At 39.6% G+C, this 17,014-nt stretch overlaps 1 protein-coding gene across 1 annotated transcript in view; it reads right to left on the reverse strand.

Annotated features, from left to right (window-relative positions):
* Window positions 1-16,404, reverse strand: part of LOC120860941 (angiogenic factor with G patch and FHA domains 1) — a 44,593-nt gene extending 28,189 nt beyond the window's left edge. Inside the window, exons 1-5 of the mRNA XM_040236653.1 lie at window positions 15,802-16,404; window positions 11,429-11,531; window positions 10,212-10,414; window positions 9,225-9,389; window positions 5,348-5,536 (exon numbers count right to left, since the gene is read on the reverse strand). Of these exons, the coding sequence (XP_040092587.1) occupies window positions 5,348-5,536; window positions 9,225-9,389; window positions 10,212-10,414; window positions 11,429-11,531; window positions 15,802-16,011 (870 nt within the window). The 5' untranslated portion in view covers window positions 16,012-16,404. The remainder of the gene's footprint in view (window positions 1-5,347; window positions 5,537-9,224; window positions 9,390-10,211; window positions 10,415-11,428; window positions 11,532-15,801) is intronic.
* Between the last annotated feature and the right edge of the window lie 610 nt (window positions 16,405-17,014).

A 17,014-nucleotide genomic window follows, 5' to 3' on the forward strand; every position in this document is an offset into this window, starting at 1 on the left:
AATTGCACTCATCTCACACCCTAGTCAAGTGATGCTTAAAATTCTCCAAGCCAGGCTTCAACAGTACGTGAACCGAGAACTTCCAGATGTTCAAGCTCAATTTAGAAAAGGCAGAGGAACCGGAGATCAAATTGCCAACATCCGCTGGATCATTCAAAAAGCAAGAGAGTTCCAGAAAAACATCTACTTCTGTTTATTGACTACACCAAAGCCTTTGACTATGTGGATCACAATAAACTGTGGAAAATCCTTAAAGAGATGGGAATACCAGACCACCTAACCTGCCTCCTGAGAAATCTGTATGCAGGTCAAGAAGCAACAGTTAAAACCAGACATGGAACAACGGACTAGTTCCAGGTTGGGAAAGGAGTATATTGTCACCCTGCTTATTTAACTTATATGTAATGAGTACACCATGAGGAATGCTGGGCTGGATAAAGCACAAACTGGAATTGAGGTTGCTGGGAGAAATATCAAACCTCAGATATGCAGATGACATCACCCTCATGGCAAAAAGCGAAGAGGAACTGAGGAGCCTCTTGATGAAAGTGAAAGGGGAGAGTGAAAAAGTTGGCTTAAAACTCAACATCCAAAAAACAAAGATCATGGCATCTGGTCCCATCACTTCATGGGAAATAGATGGGGAAACAATGGAAACAGTGACAGACTTTATTTTGGGGGGCTCTAAAATCACTGCAGATGGTGACTGCAGTTGTGAAATTAGAAGATGTTTGTTCCTTGGAAGAAAAGCTATGACCAATCTAGACAGCATATTGAAAAGCAGAGACATTACTTTACCAACAAAGGTCCATTTAGTCAAAGCTATGGTTTTTCCAGTAGTCATATATGAATAAGAGAGTTGGACCATAAAGAAGGCTGAACACCGAACAACTGATGCTTTTGAACTGTGGTGTTGGGAGAAGACTCTTGAGAGTCCCTTGGACTGCAAGGAGATGCAACCAGTCCATCCTAAAGGAAATCAGTCCTGAATATTCATTCAAAGGACTGATGCTGAAGCTGAAGCTCTAATACTCTGGCCACCTGATGTGAAGAAATGACTCAATGGAAAAGACCCTGAGGCTGGGAAAGACTGAAGGCGGGAGGAGAAGGGGATGACAGAGGATAAGATGGTTGGATGGCATCACTGACTCGATGGACATGAGCTTCAGCAGGCTTGGGGAGTTGGTGGGGGACAGGGAAGCTCAGCATGTTGCAGTTCATGGGGTCACAAAGAGTCAGACATGACTGAGCTGAACTGAACTACTGAACTAACAAACCTGTCTTTCTCAAATTATTCTAAGAAGTTAAAGAGGAAGGAACATTTTGAACTCATTCTATAAGGCCAGCATCAGCCTGACATGAAAACCAAACAGAACACAAATAAAATAAAATTTCAAGCCAATATCACTGATGAACACAGATGTAAAAATACTAGTGTAGCAAATTCAACAATATATTAAAAGACCAAACACCACGATCAAATGGGATTTATCCCAGAATGCAAGGATGGTTCAATACCCACAAATCAATCAAGATGATATACCACACTAACACAATGAAGAATAAAAATCATATGAATATCTCAACAGATACAGAAAAAGTTTTTGACAAAATTCAACATCAACTTATGATAAACTAAACAAAGTAGATACAAAGGAAATGTACTTCAACATAATAAAGGTCATGTATAACAAACCCACCCTGGAGGAGGGCATGGCAACCCACTCCAGTATTCCTGCCTGAGGATCCCATGGAGAGAGGAGCCTGGTGGGCTGAAGTCCACAGGGTCACAAAGAGTCAGACACGACTGAAACTACTTAGCACACACACATGCATATGACAAACCCATGTCCAACATCATACTCAATGGTGAAAAGCTGAAGCATTTTCTCTAAGATCAGGCAGAAGACAGGTGTCACACGTGCCACATTTACTCAACACAATATTGGAAGTCCTCGCCACAGAAAACAGACAAGAAAAAGAAAGAAAAGAAATACAAACGAGAAAAGAAGTTAAACTGTCACTGTTTGCAGGTGACATGATACAATAGATAGAAAATCCTAAAGACATTACCAAAAACTATGAGAACTAATATGAATTCAGTAAAACTTCAGAATACAAATATACAAAAATACAGAAACCTGCTGTATTTTTGTATACTTAACAAACTACAAGAGAAATTAAGAAAACAATCACATTAATAACTGCATCAAAAAGAATAAAATACCTAGGAATAAATCAAACCAAAGAGGTAACAGACTCATACTCTGAAAACTCTAAGATATTGATGAAAGAAAGGGAAAGATACACTGTGCTCATCGATTAGGGGAATTAATATATACTATATCCAAAGAAATCTATATACTTAATGCAGTCCCTATCAAATTCCAATGGTATTTTTCATAGAACTAGAAAAATTCTGTAATTTGTAGGGAAACAAAAAAAGAACCCAAATAGCCAAACAATCTTAAGAAAGAAGAACAAAGCTGGAGGTACCCTGCACTCTAATTTAAAAATATACTACAAAGCTACAGTAACCAACAGTATGGTACCAGCACAAAAGAAGACACATAGATCAATGCAATAGAATAGAACCCAGAAATAAACTCACATTTATATGGGCAACTAATCTATGACAAGGGAGGCAAGAATATACAATGGGAAAAGACTGCCTCTTTAGTAAATGGTGTTGGAAAAACTAAACAGCTAACTGCAAAAAAGTGAAACTGGACCATTTTCTCACACCATACACAAAAATAAATTCAAAATAGATTAAAGACTTAAATGTAACAAAGGAGGAAAGAATATACAATGGAGAAAAGACAGTCTCTTCAGCAAGTGATGTTGGGAAAGCTGACAGCCACATATAAAAATCAGTAAATTTAGAACATTCCCTCATAGCCTACCCAAAAATAAACTCAAAATGGCCTTAAAGAGTTAAATATTAAGACATGATACCATAAAACTCTTAGAATATAGGTACAATATTCTTTGACATATAGTAGCAATGTTTTCATATGTCAGTGTTTCAAAACTATAGAAATATAAACAAAGGGGATCTAATCAAACTTATATGCTTTTGCACAGCAAACTAAACTATAAATGAACAAAAAGATAACCTACAGACTGGGAGAAAATCTTCACAAATGATGTGACTAATGACAATTTCCAAAATACATAAACAGCTCATACAACTCAGTAAGAAAAGAAAAACAAATAACACAATCAAAAAATTGGGAAGAAGACCTAAATAGACATTTCTCCAAAGAAAACATACAGATAGCCAAGAGGCCCATGAAAAGATGCTTCTTCACTAATTATTAGAGAACTGCAAATCAAAACTATAATGAAGTAACATCCCACACTGTTCAGAATGGCCATGATTAAAAAGCCTACAAATAATAAATGCTGGAGATGGTGTGGAGAAAAGAGAACCCTCCTGTACTGTTGATGGGAATATAAGTTGTGCAGTCACTATGGAAAATAGTATGGAAGCTCCTTAAAATGCTAAAAATAGTGTTACACTGGGCTTCCAAGGTGGCTCAGTGGTCAAGAATCCACTTGCTCATGTAGGGGACATGGGTTCGATCCCTGGGTTGGGAAAATCCCCTGGAGAAGGAAAAGGCAACCCACTCGAGTATTCCTGCCTGGGGAATCCCATGGACAGAGGAGACTGGTGGGCTACAGTCCGTGGGGTCGCACAGAGCAGGATACGACTGAGCCTGCACATGGAGAGTTACTTTATGGTCTATCAATCCTACTCCTGGGCAGATATCCAGAGAAAACACACCAATATTCACAGCAGCACTGTTTATAACAGCCAAGTCACAGAAGCAATCTAAAAGTTCACAGACAGATCAACTGATAAAGAGGTTGTATATATACATAATGGACTCTACTCAGCCATAAAAAAGGATCACGCCGTTTGCAGCAACGTGGATACAACTAGAGATTATTATCCTAAATGAAGTAGATCAGAAAAAGACAAATATTATATAAATCACTATACATGGAATCTAAAACATGACACAAACTCGCTTACAAAATAGAAACAGACATGGGTCACAGAGAGTCAGACATGAGCACACATGCAAGCAAGCAACCTATTTCCCCCAAAGATACCAATTTACACTAATAAATATACATATATCCTATATTTGCTAGCAGTGGATTTTTTCCTTACGTTTCCTAACATAAGTAACTGCTCAACATAACTAAGAATGTTGAACTTTTACCCACAGCTGCTTATAAACTGTTTTTCCTCTGTTGTGAGTTATGCACTGACATCAGCTTATCAACAGATGCTCTGAATGGTCTTCTTCCAAATTACACAACACAAGAGTACTTTATCTGCCCTATATCTACCTGCTTCAAACTTTGAAAAATTTTTTCAGTGGTCAATTTCAGGCTGAAAAAAAGAAAAAAATTTTTTCTGCTTCTCATAACTGAGAATTTGTAAAAAGTCCATGTTTTCCCCATATAAAAGTTTCTTTTGGTAAGATTCTGGTACCTTATTATTATATAATGTAATATTCTAATTAAATGCTGTATTTAAAACACAGACTTATGGGTAGGGGGGGTTGGGACTGGCATATATTCACTGTATGTGTGTGCTCAGCTGCTCAGTCGTGTCTGACTCTTTGTGACCCCGGGGACTGTAGCCCACCAGGCTTCTCTGTCCATGGGATTCTCCAGGCTAGAATCCTGGAGTGGGGTGCCGTTTCCTACGCCAGGGGATCTTCTCGAGCCAGGGACTGAGTCTGAGTCTCCTGTGTCTCCAGCACTGGCAGGCAGATTTCTTCCCTAGCACCACCAGGAAGTTATAGATACACTACTGTGTGTAAAACAGATGACCAGTGAGAACCACCTGCACAGCACAGGCAGCTCTGCTCAGTGCTCTGGTGACCTAAACGCGAAGGAAGTCCAGGGAAGAGGAGACACATGCATCTGTGGCTGAGTGACTCTGCTGTACAGCAGAAACTAACACAACACTATACAGCAAATATACTCTAATTAAATTAAAAAAAAAAAAAGCAGAGCTACTAAATGATTTTCAGTTTCATCAAAAATTTTGGCTTTGGGACTTCCCTGGTGGTCTAGTGGTTAGGAATTCAGCTTCCAAAGCAGGGGACACAGTTTCTATCCCTGCTGGAGGAACTAAGATCCCATATGCTGCCAGCCAGCTGAGCCTGGGCACTACAATCAGAGAAGCCCAAACACCACAATAAAGAGCCTGCACACCACAAAAGACCCAGGGTAGCCAAATAAGTAAAGTAGAATGTAAAAAAAGAAATTTGGCTTAACTATGCCACCATTGTATAAGTTTTAAAAATTATGATGACATTACCTTTTCTTCATTTGTTGTAGAAGAATCTGGATCTTTTCTTTTTTTCTTCAATTTTTTATCTTTACTTTGTTTTGTGCCAGAAGTCTGATAAGGCTGCAAATCCACTCGAGAATGAAACTGGTATCGACCACTTTCCACATCACAGTAGTAATAAATTCCAGTGGAGGGATCATAATACAGCTGGTTTTCCTTTCAAAGTGAAGGGAACAGTAAGTTCTATTCTTGATGAAATAAAATAGAAAACTAAACTTTCTAGTAAATGTGTTTCTTTAAAGAATTACAATTTTTTCTGGAAAAAAAAATAAAGATAACATAATAAAAATGCTTGTAATTTTCCAAAACACTATTCAATATCTCCTCTAGTTTTCCAAGTGTGGAAAATAAATACATTTATATATTAAATTAAATCTCAGATAATTGCTAACATTTGACCATGTTTATGCTTATAGAAATAGCAACTTCAGATGGTTCAACAAGAAACCTTTAGAAGTCATGAAAACTAAGGTATGCATCAGAAAAAGCTGACCACATAAAAGCAATTCCAGACTCATCATCTATATAATTACATGGTAATGATTTGGTAGTATAAACATGTAAGCTCTCCTCTCAGTGTCATAAAGATTTGCCTCTTACTGTTCATGATTCAAAATTCTGGAGAAAATTTGAAAATAAAATTAAGCTCATGAATACTGTAACATAACATTCTATACAAAGAAATCAAACAACTGTCTTCACTAATCAATTCTACACTAAGCAACTACATAAGATTTACTGTAAAGCAGCCATGCAATACAGAATTTTGGTCAATTATAGATAAAAACTAGAAAGATAAAATTATAGAATCATCTGCATTTATTAGATACTGGCCAAGATTTCCAAATCTTGAAAAACTTTTTCCAAAAACTTTCTGGAAAACTCAGCAGTGGCCACAGGACTGGAAAAGGTCAGTTTTCATTCCAGTCCCAAAGAAAGGCAATGCCAAAGAATGCTCAAACAACCGCACAATTGCACTCATCTCACACGCTAGTAAAGTAGTGCTCAAAATTCTCCAAGCCAGGCTTCAGCAATACATGACCCGTGAACTTCCTGATGTTCAAGCTGGTTTTAGAAAAGGCAAAGGAACCAGAGATCAAATTGCCAACATCCACTGCATCATGGAAAAAGCAAGAGAGTTCCAGAAAAACATCTATTTCTGCTTTATTGACTATGCCAAAGCCTTTGACTGTGTGGATCACAATAAACTGTGGAAAATTCTGAAAGAGATGGGAATACCAGACCACCTGACCTGCCTCTTGAGAAACCTGTATGCAGGTCAGGAAGCAACAGTTAGAACTCAACATGGAACAACAGACGGGTTCCAAATAGGAAAAGGAGTACGTCAAGGCTGTATATTGTCACCCTGCTTATTTAACTTCTATGCAGAGGACATCATGAGAAACGCTGCACTGGAAGAAGCACAAGCTAGAATCAAGATTGCTGGGAGAAATATCAATAACCTCAGATATGCAGATGACACCACCCTTATGGCAGAAAGTGAAGAGGAACTAAAGAGCCTCTTGATGAAAGTGAAAGTGGAGAGTGAAAAAGTTGCCTTAAAGCTCAACATTAAGAAAACGAAGATCATGGCATCCAGTCCCATCACTTCATGGGAAATAGATGGGGAAACAGTGGAAACAGTGTCAGACTTTATTTTTTTGGGCTCCAAAATCACTGCAGATGGTGACTGCAGCCATGAAATTAAAAGACGCTTACCCCCTGGAAGAAAAGTTATGACCAACCTAGATAGCATATTCAAAAGCAGAGACATTATTTTGCCGACTAACGTCAGTCTAGTCAAGGCTATGGTTTTTCCAGTGGTCATGTATGGATGTGAGAGTTGGACTGTGAAGAAGGCTGAGTGCCAAAGAATTGATGCTTTTGAACTGTGGTGTTGGAGAAGACTCCTGAGAGTCCCCTGGACTGCAAGGAGACCCAACCAGTCCATTCTGAAGGAGATCAGCCCTGGGATTTCTTTGGAAGGAATGATGCTAAAGCTGAAGCTCCAGTACTTTGGCCCCCTCACGTGAACAGTTAACTCATTGTAAAAGACTCTGATGCTGGGAGGGATTGGGGGCAGGAGGAGAAGGGGATGACAGAGGATGAGATGGCTGGATGGCATCACTGACTTGATGGACGCCGAGTCTGAGTGAACTCTGGGGGTTGGTGATGGACAGGGAGGCCTGGCATGCTGCGATTCATGGGGTGGCAAAGAGTCGGACGTGACTGAGCGACTGAACTGAACTGGCCAAGATTTGACTGAATAGTCTATATCTTGTTTACATCATAAATCCATGCAGATCAGACCTGGAAACATCTGGCAATACACTGAGATTAAGCAACTAAAGCTTCCTGAAAAAGAATTATTTTTCTAAGTGTTGATACTATTACAATTTACTAATTCATTTTGTCAATCTCTTACAAAAAATATTTATAATCCTCACTATCCTTTTAGCTAAAAAACTGAATGGAAGCTTTAAATCTTTATTTCCAACGATAACAGAACTTCTACAACTGAAATCTTTTTAATCTGCTACCTTTCAGCCCCAGATACAGACATTTCAATTATGTAAGAAAATGTTTATTTAATTAGAATAAAATGAAAACTAGCAAAATAAAAATGGCAAAACAATGACATCCCTATTCCAAAGACACACAACCTGCAGAACGTGATTAAGCATTTACGGAAGAGATGTCAGGAGGAAAGCTACAGAAAGGAAGGTGAAAGAATGGCAGACGCTAATGTCATATACTTGGAAATCACGTATTTTCCTAAAAACCAATCAACTAATCATTATCTTCTTTGGTAATAAGAGTTTAAACATTTATTTTCTGGATATTAATTAACATTTTCAATTGGCATACTCCTATGAAAGAAAACTCTCTCTTTACAAAGTATTTACAAAGTACTGTACCAAGTGCAAACTGACAAGCTACTGAAATTGATTATCTAACTAAAATATTTACTCTTATCATTATGTTCCCTAGATTAGTTAATAGCAGTTCCTATAACTGGAATTGTGAATATCTACTCCACTTTGTGGCACTCATTACATTCTGTAATTCCTGAACCAGATCATATTTGTAGACCACAGAGGTTGAAGAATGTGGGTGTACTGAGTTCCATCATTACTGTCATCAAAAGCTGAAAAAATCCAACTAAGTACTAGATCTTCAACAATCAAAACACTGCATTATAAATCAAGAATTTTATTTTCTGGTTTTGTCCTAGTTAGTGGTTCACTGTATTTCTGATTCCACACTAATTCCCTAGTTCTCACTGTTAATAGATTGATTTTTTTTTTTTAAGTAGAATGCTTAAAAGACACAGAAAATAAAACACTAACTAATAATAAATATGCCATAAAGAACTTTTAAAAAAAGACTCCCTTGTGGACTAAAATGAATTCACGAAGATACAGGTATTTGAAACAATTAAAAAAAAAAAATCTCACCGCCAAGCCTAGAACTAACAATGTTACTTCTGTATAAATTCTATGAAAAAATGTTAAGTTCTGAAACATTTTACAAAATGCAGTTCTCATCTCTTTTTATTAATAAATATGCTAACATTTTTGTATGTTACTTTACAATGTAAAGGTTATTAGATCTCTCTAAAATAGTAATCTATAATAACACAATTAACTCATCTAATTAAATAAACATAAAAGTATAGTATCACAAGCTATTTTATAAATCTTTATTCTTATCAAGTAGCTCTGAATCAAACAATTTTTACATGCAGCTCCCTGCTTTTCTTAATTCAACCTAAGGTTTAATATTAAGCATTCAAGCAGCTAAGAACACAACCATCCAGTATGAAAAGGTCTGAGACACTTACGGAATCATAATAGAATCCAGTACTGTGATCAAAGTACAATCCAGTGTTCTCATCATAACTGAAACCAGTCTGTGACACAGCAGCTTCTGCTGCAGCTCTCAAACTTTCAGCTAGTGATGAACCTTCTAAGGATGTATTCTCTGTTGCTAACGCAGATGCTGGCTCCTAGATATGGTACAATCATGTCAAATAGGACAAAAACATCCTTAAATAAAAAAGTAACAGAATTTGAACAATAAATAGACCTATAAACTATTTGGAATATAAGACCTCAGTTTCTTCAATGGAAAGGGATGGCTATCAATTACAATTTGGTTGCCATTAAAAAAAATATGTCAGTTAATTCAAATCTGACCCTGTTTTGAAGACACGAGTGAGTGAGTGACCATTATTCAAAAATAAATATCTAATACCATAGGGAAGCGATCCACAAAATACAGACAGAACTATTCTTTACGACAAATGTTCAGGATTCTTCAATAGTTATAGGCGCAAAGGAAACAGTTTTAGAAAATAGATGGGTGAGGAAAGCTATGAATTCTGTATCACACATTAAGCAGTTGCCCTGTATAAACCTTACAAGATCCTGATTCAAACAAACTGTAGAAACTAATTTATAAAACATTCTGGGAAATTTGACAATGGCATGATGTTAGACATAAAGGAAGCATTGAAAGAAGCTGGTGTGAGCATGGTATTGTGGTTGTTCAAGAATTTTTGGTTGAGTCAAAACATACTGACAAATTTTGCTTTAGTTTATGTGTACCATACTTTTTTTTGGAACACAATAGAGTAGGAAAACAATAACACATATGAATAAGTTCTAAGTTTTGTTTCTCAAAAAGTGTATAATCTACTACATAATTACAGCATGTTTACAACCCTTGCATATGCTGCAGTAAAAGAAAGAACTCTATTTTTCTCCATAATAACAACAAAGAAGAACAAGTTTCTGTAAGAACAGTTTCAAGTAAAGCACTCTATTACCTGTGAATTCGAGGCAAAATGGTCCTCTTGTCCAAAATTAATACTTTCTGTTATATCAGTACCAGCATAAGTATCATTTTGTATGTGAGACTGGTCTTTAGAATTAAAAGTAGAAGCTTCGATATCCTTATCTTCCTGAACTGAGAGTTCAGATGCTTTATTTGAAAGATTAACTTCATTATAGTATGTCTGATAGTAATAATCTATTGCAAAAACAAAAAGTGGTATCATATTAGAATAGTGTATATAAAAGAACTTAATTCCAAAACATTACCAGCAAACACAAAAGAGCACACATTGCATGCAACTTGTATTTTTACAATTATACACATTTTAACAGATTAAAATGAAGAGTGCAAGTAAATCTGCAGAAGGATACATCTTTGATTCTAACATCACCTTCAGTACCCTGGCTGTCAAGCTAAAAAGAAAAAGAGGTAAGCAGATTTGGATTTTCCATAGCAAGAGTAAAAAGAGAAAACAGGTATACAGGTTGTGTTCTGTCAAAAAAAAATTAGCAACTCTTAAAAATATCTAACCACATACCTTAGTATCGTTGAATATCAAATGACAATGGAATAAAGACAACATGTCAAGGGCTCATTTTTCCATTAAATTTCAGTCATGATGCTGACTTTTTAGAAAAACATAACACCATAATTTGCTAAGTTGTGCACAGAATAAACAAGGCAAATTGATTGGGAAAGACCATTTCTTGTGATTTCTATTTATTAAAACCCAGGTGCTCAGTTATTTTGCCTCCCAACATCATGCCATTGATGAGGCCATGGTTGTAGGCCCAGCCTCCTCCCAGAAGGTCCTGAGACTGACACGGAACTGATACTAAGTGTAATACGTCAACAAGAAAACACACCCCCTGGTCACAAGTAAGGCAAGAAGCGAGGAGACGGTTTACAGCAGAGCAAGAGCTACTCGGGTGAACGTGCAACTCGAAACAGCGATACTGTGCATTTATAAGAGCAACAATAAGTTCTACTTTCCCACAAGAGCAAATAGATTATCTGAAGATACCAAGTCATATAGAGAAAAGGCAACTTTGTAACAGCTCTATCTAGATATGTGTGTGTGTGTGTGTGTATATATATATTATATATATAATATATATATATATATATATTTTTAAGTTTAAAGAAAACACCACACTAGCACGATTTGAAGGTGAAAGTATTTGGATAGCTTCACTGTAAGGTGAGTACCTGAAATTGACCAAGGAGGGTGGTTCTCTGTTTGTACTTCTACATCAGACTTTTTATTATCTTCGTTTCTCCCACAATGGAGTATTTTACTGAGCTCTTCTACCTGAAAGGAAAAAAGGCTTTAGGAAATAAACCATACAGCAACCTACTAATATGTACATTATTCTCCTAAAATTACAGTAATTATTTTTCCTGGTAAAAGTTTGGAGAAGTACCAGTATCAGCTAGTTTCCTTTCAGAAAAACTGAAAATACTATAATTGGCTTTCACTTTTTACATCTGCAAAGGGAGATGTTTTTATTCCTATACTCTCTTGGGAAACCTCAGACTATTCCTTCCAAAAATCAGACTTACTACATTACTAAGACCCTGTGAACAGATTTATTTATTTCTAACAATATAAGAATGCCTTTATATTAACATTTTAACTGGTCAGCAGCTCTCCCTGAGGAGAATTAAATTATCTAGTATCAGTGTTCTCCACCTGGAATTAACTATTCACTTAAATAATGTCACTCATATACATTAACACACTTTTTTCTTGAAATAGTAATCTTATACCTAAATAACTGGAGCAGAAGGAAACAGAGATGACTGCCTCAGAGGGGCATCTGGGCTCCCCGTACCTCACAGAAGGTCAAGGCCAGAGCACCAGAGCGTGAAGAACACCCATCAACAGAAAAGAGCACTTATTAGCAACCTCAGTCAGACAGGATCTCAATGCAAGACTCAATTCAGCTCAGTTCAGTCCAGTCACTCAGTCATGTCTGACTCTTTGCAACCCCATGAACCACTGCACGCCAGGCCTCCCTGTCCATCACAAACTCCTGGAGTTCACCCAAACATATGTGCATCAAGTCGGTGATGCCATCCAGCCATCTCATCCTCTGTCATCCTCTTCTCCTCCTGCCTTCAATCTTTCCTAGCATCAGGGTCTTTTCTAATGAGTCAGCTCTTCACATCAGGTGGCCAAAGTATTGCAGTTTCAGCTTCAACATCAGTCCGTCCAATGAACACCCAGGACTGATCCCCTTTAGAATGGACTGGTTGGATCTCCTTGCAGTTCAAGGGACTCTCAAGAATCTTCTCCAACACCACAGTTCAAAAGCATCAATTCTTCGGCGCTCACATCCATACATGACCACTGGAAAAACCATAGCCTTGACTAGACGGACCTTTGTTGGCAAAGTAACGTCTCTGCTTTTGAATATGCTATCTAGGTTGGTCATAACTTTCCTTCCAAGGAGTAAGCATCTTTTAATTTCATGGCTGCAGTCACCATCTGCAGTGATTTTGGAGCCCAAAAAAATAAAGTTTGTCACTGTTTCCATTGTTTCCCCATCTATTTGCCATGAAGTGTGGGACCAGATGCCATGATCTTAGTTTTCTGATTCCTGAGCTTTAAGGCAACTTTTTCACTCTCCTCTTTCACTTTCATCAAGAGGCTCTTTAGTTCTTCACTTTCTGCCATAAGGGTTGGTGTCATCTGCATATCTGAGGTTATTGATATTTCTCCCGGCAACCTTGATTCCAGCCTGTGCTTCATCCAGCTCAGTGTTTCTCATGATGTACTCTGCATAGAAGTTAAATAAGCAGGGTGACAACATACACCCTTGACGTACTCTTTTCCTGATTTGGAAAAGTCTGCTGTTCCATGCCCAGTTCTACCTCTTGCTTCCTGACCTGCACACAGATTTCTCAAGAGGCAGGTCAGGTGGTCTGGTATTCCCATCTCTTTCAGAATTTTCCAGTTTATTGTGATCCACACAGTCAAAGGCTTTGGCAAAGTCAATAAAGCAGTAATAGATGTTTTTCTGTAATTCTCTTGCTTTTTCGATGATGCAATGTGAGATTATATTCCTTATAAGCATGAAACTAAAATACAAGCTTCCACATATTTCTTTCATGTTACACAGAGGTTAAAAAGAGAAAGGTGGTAAGACTGATTATACACTGATTTTCTATGCATTTCATCAGAGAAGGCAATAGCACCCACTCCAGTACTCTTGCCTGGAAAATCCCATGGATGGAGGAGCCTGGTAGGCTGCAGTCTGTGGGATTGCTAAGTCGGACATGACTGAACGACTTCACTTTCACTTTTCACTTTCATGCATTGGAGAAGGAAATGGCAACCCACTCCAGTGTTCTTGCCTGGAGAATCCCAGGGACGGGGGAGCCTGGTGGGCTGCTGTCTATGGGGTCGCACAGAGTCGGACACGACTGAAGTGACTTAGCAACTTAGCATGCATTTCATAAATGATCAGATCTGCTGCTACCACCAAAGCTGGAACTAGACTGAAGCAAGCAAGGCACCAAAGGCACAAAATTTAAGGAGGCACTCACACTCAGGCTCATGAAAGTTTAGGATTGTACCTGAGAATCAGTACCTCCTTGAATTTTTCGCCTTAGGCTACCGATTGCCTTACCCTAGTCCTGGTTCTAGCTACTACCACTATTACTGTGAACAAGGTAATTTATTTAGCACGTGCTACATTCTAGGCACTACACTTGGTACTTTGGATGACATTTCATTCATTCTTACAACCACCTTACAAACTAGCTGTCCTAATCCCCATTTTAAACATTTTAAACATGAGAAATTTAAAGAGATAAGTAATTTGCACAAAGTTCCTTTGCCTCCAAAGCCTGTACATTTATGTATTTTCCTGCTAGTTCAACTTCAATTCTCAAGCCAATTTTTTACTGCTCCAGATAAACCACTATCTAGTAATTAGCAATGACAGTTAACAAACGCCACCCAACACCAGGGGAGGCTGACTAGAAAGATAGTAAAGAAGAGCCATTACTATCACTAGGAAAGTTACAGCTTTCTGTGCGTTTCAACTTTTCATATTAGACGACTATCAAGTTAACACTAATAATCAAAATGATGGCTCTTCAAAGACTAGCAGAAACGTTTTTAGAATCTCTAGCAAGCAGAACTTTCACAATTTAGAATTATAAAAGGATTTTTTTTAAGGCTATCAAATTTTGCTCCCCTTTACCCACAATATTTTAACCGTATTTGTAGTCTCCTGTAGATGCCCAAGAAATAGCTGTTGAGCAACCAAACACAAATTTTCTATATCATAATATTAACTCCACACAATGGTCACAGAAAGTCACTGCAACTCAGCACTTATTTGCATAGCTTATTTGACAAAGCATAACAAAGTCTGATACTTTAATTTTCACCCTACGTATGTGGTTTTAGAAAATGTACCAATATATGTCAAAGGACAACAGTTTAACTGAAATTAGTAATTACATGTAAATATAACTTGTTGGGAAAGAATGCAATAGCCCAAAAAAATCAAGCTGGAAAAAATATGCTGTTTAAAAATTCAAGGGGGGTACTGATTCTCAGGTACTATCCTAAACTTTCATGAGCCTAAGTGTGAGTGCCTCCTTAAATTTTGTGCCTTAGGTGCCTTGTTTGCTTCACTCTAGTTACAGCTTCAGTGGTCGTAGCAGATGTCTATCAGCTTAAACATTTGCCCTTACTGTATTTTATGGCAAAGAGTTAGCTGCTTAGTGTCTTTAACAAGCAGAGTTCTATCTTCCCGACTTCCACCAGACAACTCAAGATAAATGCCCAGAACAACCTCACATTAATACCTTCTTGTTGTTTAGTCGCTCAGTCGTGTCTGAATCTTCACGACCCTATGAACTGTAGCCCATTAGGCTCCTCTGTCCATGGGATTTCCCAGGCAAGAATACTGGAGGGGATTGCCATTACCTGCTCCACACGATTTTCTGGATCCTCCCACTCACGCAGGTGGATTCTTTTACCATTGAGCCACCAGGGAAGCCCCCTCACATATGCATAGCGATCAAAACGGTGAAACCGTTTATGGACGCTTAATTTGACTTAACCTTCATCAGTTGGTCCCATCATTCTCATTTTATGGGCAACCAAGGCTCAATTCAAGGCTCAACCAAGGTCGCAAAGAGTCGGACACGACTGAGGGACTTGAACTGGAACTGGAAAGCTCAATCTCAGTTCATCCTTCTAGACAATGATAAATGGGGCTGATTGCAATTGGTGCTTTACAAACCCAAAAAGTGATCTGGAATATTGTAAATGTGCCTACTGCCAAGGGGATTTTACAAGTGAGAATGAAAACTCAAGGTCCTTAAGTTCACTTCACGCCCGGCCGCAACTGCAGCTCACGCATTTCATCTAAACCGAGTACCCCAACTCTTAGGTTTGTTCCAAAGGTTCTTGTAATTAAAATAGCACAAAACTTTTAACTCTTCCAGGAGCTCTCTAAAGCAGTCCAGGGCCCTGCCAGGGAGCCCTCCCGAGGAGATCCTAGGCCTCGAAGGCCTCGCCGCTGGGTGGGGCGTGGGGCTGGAACCGGACGGCGCACCTGGGTGCGGAGCTCCTGGTTGTTGCTCTCGGCGCTCTGGTACAGCCGCTCCGTGTGATGCAGCAGCTTCTCGATCTCCCGCACTTGTCGCTTGCAGCTCCGCAGCTCGCGTTCCAACGTCTCCACCTTGCGCCTCAGCTGGGCCAGCTCAGGCTCGGGGGAGGGTGGCGGCGACGGAGACGACGAAGGCGGCGGCGCCTCGGAGGCCATGGGGTCCGGCGCGAGGCGGCCCGTGGGCGCGGAGGGGGCTGCGCTCAGACCGAGGCGGACGCCGGTGGACCCGGGAGACAAGGGAGCGCGTGGGCAGCGAAAGGCGGCCTCAGCTCCGCCCGGCCGCGGCGGCCCCTGGCCATGACGCCCTGAAGCTTGTTCCCTGTAGCCAAGAGGGACTGCGGACAAACAAACAAGGGAACGGATAATGGGCACGGCCCAGCCAGGCCGGCTTTCAAGCAGTAAAACTTTATTGATAACTTCCCGTCCGACCGATCCCGTAAGCCGCAGAAACGTTAGACAAATGGGCGGGCTAGACAAGGGACCGAAGCGATCCGGCCGTTTCTCGGCGGAACCGGAAACGATGGTGCCGGCGGTGGGTGGGACCGAGACGGAAAAGGAAGCGACGGGAGCCGAGAAGGGCCTTACGGCGCACAAGCGGAGGCTGCCGGGTGGGTGGGCGGGGCGGGGCGGCACCGAGGGCGTGAAGAGCCAATGCGAAAGCTGCTACAGACTGTAGCTCAGGAGAGATGAACTAAGTCGAGCATTCTTGCAGGCTTTTACCATCGTACGCTTTCATAACGTTTTCAAACTTTTTGCACAGAGTTCACTTCCTAGCTGCTTATTTTACAGAGAAGAGCGAATCTCCAAGAAATGATTTGCCAAGAATTAATGGCTCAAGCGGTAAAGAATCTGCCACAAGAGACGAGGTTTCCATCCCTGGGTCAGGAAGACCCCCTGGAAAAGGAAAGAATCCCACTCCGGGATTCTTGCCTGGAAAACTCGATAGACAGAGGAGGCTGGCGGGCTGCAGTCCATGGGGTCTCTAAAGAGTCGGACACGACTTAGCGACTAAACCAAACCATAGAGTTAATACTAAACCAGGACTGAAACGTAGTGTTCTGATGCTCCGCTTGCTTAGTGCTTCTGCAGATTGTGTGAGGTTAGGAACCCCCAGTACAAGAAAACAAATTCCTTTAGGTCTGGCTTGCAGAGAGAAGCA

This window comes from Oryx dammah, unplaced genomic scaffold, assembly GCF_014754425.2.
Source record: "Oryx dammah isolate SB20612 unplaced genomic scaffold, SCBI_Odam_1.1 HiC_scaffold_11210, whole genome shotgun sequence".
Classification (NCBI taxonomy): Eukaryota; Metazoa; Chordata; class Mammalia; order Artiodactyla; family Bovidae; genus Oryx; species Oryx dammah.